Below are 4497 nucleotides of genomic sequence, written 5' to 3' on the forward strand. Positions count from 1 at the left end.
ACAAGCATGCATATCATTGGACCTTTGCCGAGTCTTGAGGCATGGGTACAACCGTAGCATTATCCCATTGCATTTCTGGTGATGACACACCTTAATGGTTGACAAAACCTTGGGCATATAATGATGTGCAGAACTTCTCTTGTTACTGTTGTCATTCTCTTCATCTTTACAACATGATGTTCTAATGTAACAATTACAAAGGAAGGTTGTGAAATGTAGTTTGTTGGTACAAATCTTCCCTTCTTGATTTCCTTTTTCTCTTTTCCTACTCTGTAATCGTTTCTGCTTCTACAGTGTTTTCTCCCTAAACCTTTTTTTGAAATCCCTCTTGTCTTTAGTGTTAGGTATGAGTTTGTCTAGGATTTACCACTTATGACTATGCTTAGTGGAGTCTTGTCGAGCTTAACATGATCCTTGCTGAGCTTCATTAAATATGGTCGAGCTCATCAATTCAGTCTTGAATCGTGATGGTTGACCTCTCCTTTTACTATTTTATTCATTCTCTTAATCTCTACAAAAGGGAAAGATGAGATGTTGGCATCGATGTTCTTGATGATATCGTCAATAATGAGACGAAAATGATGGTCAAGACCATCAAAAAGGCTTCTCATGTTAGTGAGTTCCATGCTTGTGAGCCTTGCTTATTTTCGAGAATCAATACTTAATATAGTTAGCAGTAAGAGAGGAAAAGGCAACATAGTTCATATGTGAATGCAAGATATATAGTTATACTTGGGCTCCATGGGTGCCAAATGTTATTACAAGAATGTAGAGCATGGCCTTTAAATAGGTAAGGGATTGTGATTGGATTGGAGAATACTTCTCCTAAAGATTGAAAAGTGGAAAAGATTCATCCGCAAAACACTCTTCAAGGCTAAAGTCTATATAAGTAGAATCTTTTATGTATAGAATAATAAAGGTTTAATAGGTTCGGAGGTCCCTATATCTGCGGGTTCGTTTTAATTGGGTCCTCCAATTTTAGAAATGATCAATTGGGTCCCTAATTTGGTCAATTTAATTCAATAATAGCCTTTCCGTTAAATGCAGTTAACGACGTTAACTTTTTTAACATGTGGCAAGCTGAGACATCCAGGTGGCACTGTTTGAAGGTCAAATCCCTGTGTTCTGCGTTTATCCTTGTATTTGAAGGTCAAATCCCTATGTTTTTTAAATATTTTTATAAATCCATGACCAAATTGTAATATTTGACGTTTATACATAAATCTTTTTTCACACTTTTTTCTCTGTTCCAAAAAACTGAACAAATAAAATAAAAACTATCTTCTCCAGAGGGTTGACCATAGACGAATCCATCGTTAGCCAAAGTAACCGACCGAGGCATCGGCACGGAAGATTCCTCATCGCACTTCGCGAATATCAAGGGAGTGGGGACCACCTCGTTGGGGTCGAGGAGCTCCACCCAGAGCGGGGAGGAGAGGAACCAACCCTTGTGGGTTTCGGTCGTGATGACACGCGAAAAGACGGGTCTGCCCTTGTAGTAGAGGTCCACGGCGGATAGAAACTCCGGCGGCAACTGCGGTGGGTTGGGGTGGGGAGGAGGGGAGTATTGGATGGAGGGAAAAGAGTCGGAAAAGACAGAGCGGTGGGCAGCGGGGAAGGTATCGATGAGGGAAGAGGCGTGGGGTTGGTTGAGAGAGGGCCAGGAAGCGGCGCAGATGGTCCGCCAGAGGTTGTGATCGGTGCAGAGACGACGAAGGTGGAGGGTGGCGAAGGATGCGGAGGCGAGGGTGGGGCCGTCGAGGCGATTAAGGATGTGGGATCGAATGATGTCGGGGTGGAGAGTGGTGATGTCAGAAGAAGAAAAAGAAGAAGTGGCGTCCATGGATGGCATGAGAAGAGAAAGTAAGAATAGTGAGAAAATAGAAATTTTGAAAGCGTTGTATGCTTACTTGGTTGGGGTTGCAGTGAGAAGGATAAGGATTATAGATACGATGGTTTTGTTATATAGACGAATCCACTGTTAGCCAAAGTAACAGACGAATCCATTGTCAATAATTTAAAAATGTTAAACAGTGCGATGCCTCACCTTTCCACATATTAAAAAAGTTAATGTCGTTAACTGTATTTAACGAAAAAGCTATTATTGAATCAAATTGATCAAATTAAGGACTCAATTGATCACTTCCAAAATTGGAGGACTCAATTGAAACGAACCCACAAATATAGGAACCTCCGAACCTATTAAACCAATAATAAATATGAGTTTCAAAGTATTATGATGAAATACTATATGAGAGCTCAATTTCATTTACGTAGTTTAAATGGATGATATAAAGGAAAGAGAAATAAAAGTCAAAATTGATAAACCAAAATTTATATTCCGATTCAATATTTATAAATAATTATTTTTTGTTTTTTCAGATAATATTTTTTAGGGTTAAATATGTTTTTAGTCCCTTAAGTATCACACGATTTTGGTTTTAGTCCCTACTCGAAACTTTGATGGTTTTTAGTCCTCATAGTCTTGAAACTCTTACTATTAGTCCTTAAAATTGGACGGCGTTAACTTTTAGCAGACGTGGCAAACGACGATGTTACGTTTTATGCTGTTTAAGTTTTAAAATGAGATTAAATATGTTAAGTGTGCATTTGGTTCGTCATCTATTATTTGGGTTCTTCTTCGTCAACGCAGTTCGGGACAAAGAAAACTGAGGAGGTAGATCTGAAGGTTGGAGTTCGTCTTCGAGAAGGTAAGTTGATACGTTTTGTTAGCCCTCATGTACATCACCTCCCCATCACCTCCATCGCTATTATTACTCACTTGCAAAACACCTGCACCCATTGAAATTGGCTCCACGGCCTTTAGGATTTCCCATTCTTTCGCTCCACATTCTCTTCTGGTGGCAAAGCCACACTTTTTGCCGTTCCAGTAGGTCCTCCACACGGACTCCTGAAGCAACCTCAAACTCTTCTTCTCTGACTCTTTGTCCTTGTCGCATTCCAGCGCGATTCAGACCAGCCCAGAAGCCATTTCCCGAACCAAACCGGTTATGGGTGTTGCAAGCTCGTTGAGGAAAGCGGGTTGGGAACTTGGGTCCTTCTGGAAGGCGAAGTGGACATGGTCGCGATGGTAGCAGAAGAGGGTGCCGACCACTCGAGAGTTGAATTTGTGGGTATTTTATTTGAAGATGATGGGAACCTCATATAGAGTTGAATTACTGTTGGGGTTCTGTAGCACGCCACCTGTTGGAAGAAAAGCCACCTGAACAACAGGTTCAGAAGCATACATTCTTTTTGTGTGTGCCTGACTCATATTTTGACAAGCCATAATGGTAGTGTTAATTGTTTAAAGGAAAATTCTTCTACGAATGAAATTTTTCTTAGCATAAATATATTCTTAGGAGTTTACGTTCTTAGCGAAGATTTTCTTACTAGTAAACAACCACAAACAGAAAATAGAAATTTTAAAAAGACTCAATAAAAGACATCTTGTTTATTCATTATGTATAGTTCAGTACATGGAACTCAACTTGAGAATAATCTTGTACGAAAAATGCAAGATGTGCCATACACTTTACTCATTAAGATTTTGATATAAATCAAAATTTAGTATTAAACCTTTTGGAACTGCACTCTGTATGGGTCAGAAGTTAGAGCCAAACGCTTGCCATATTGGTCCTGATATATTCCAATATCACTGCATGGATAATTGCAATAATTGCACACACTTGGACAATACACCATCTTGTAAGCATCCTCGTACTTCTCAATCTTGAACCAACTTTCGATGGTTTGAGAGCCAGGATTGCCCAAAGCGCCACCAGTTGAGACAAACCACAGTGATGTTGAATAATCATAGTCCTTAAGCTTCCACACTGTGGAATCTGGACAACCTGTGTAGGTGGCGAATAAAATGTTGAGATCAGTGGAAACGCGAATCACACCTTTCTTCTCATTAACAGGTAGAAACATAAATTGGAGGCCTTGGTAACCATCAACAACTACAAGATCAAGAGGGCAATCTTGACCTGTGGTTGAGAGGTTAAGGCCACCTGAAGGCCGTGGAGCCAATTTCAATGGGTGCAGGTGTTTTGCCAGTGAGTAATAATAGCGATGGAGGTGATGGGGAGGTGATGTACATGAAGGCTAACAAAACGTATCAACTTACCTTCTCGAAGACGAACTCCAACCTTCAGATCTACCTCCTCAGTTTTCTTTGCCCCGAACTGCGTTGACGAAGAAGAACCCAAATAATAGATGACGAACCAAATGCACATTTAACGTACTTAATCTCATTTTAAAACTTAAACAACATAAAACGTAACATCGCCGTTTGCCACGTCTGCTAAAAGTTAACACCGTCCAATTTTAAGGACTAATAGTAAGAGTTTCAAAACTATGAGGACTAAAAACCATCAAAGTTTCGAGTAGGGACTAAAACCAAAATTGTGTGATACTTAAGGGACGAAAAACATATTTAACCCTATTTTTTAATTAAAAAAACAGCTAAGTTTAAAAACCCTATCAAATAAAATA

At 39.7% G+C, this 4497-nt stretch overlaps 1 protein-coding gene and 1 pseudogene across 1 annotated transcript; both read right to left on the reverse strand.

Annotated features, from left to right (window-relative positions):
* Positions 1-446: 446 nt before the first annotated feature.
* On the reverse strand, positions 447-1843 carry LOC124839645 (F-box protein At2g27310-like). Its single transcript, XM_047315532.2, has 2 exons — positions 1279-1843; positions 447-640 (listed from the first exon to the last, which is right to left on the reverse strand). The coding sequence occupies exons 1-2, from the start codon at positions 1841-1843 to the stop codon at positions 447-449; spliced, it is 759 nt and encodes a 252-aa protein (XP_047171488.2).
* A 1693-nt stretch (positions 1844-3536) lies between these two features.
* Positions 3537-4238, reverse strand: LOC124839646 (miraculin pseudogene; annotated as a pseudogene).
* Between the last annotated feature and the right edge of the window lie 259 nt (positions 4239-4497).

The sequence above is a fragment of the Vigna umbellata genome, chromosome 10 (assembly GCF_029865625.1).
Source record: "Vigna umbellata cultivar VRB3 chromosome 10, Vumbellata_1.0, whole genome shotgun sequence".
NCBI lineage: Eukaryota > Viridiplantae > Streptophyta > Magnoliopsida > Fabales > Fabaceae > Vigna > Vigna umbellata.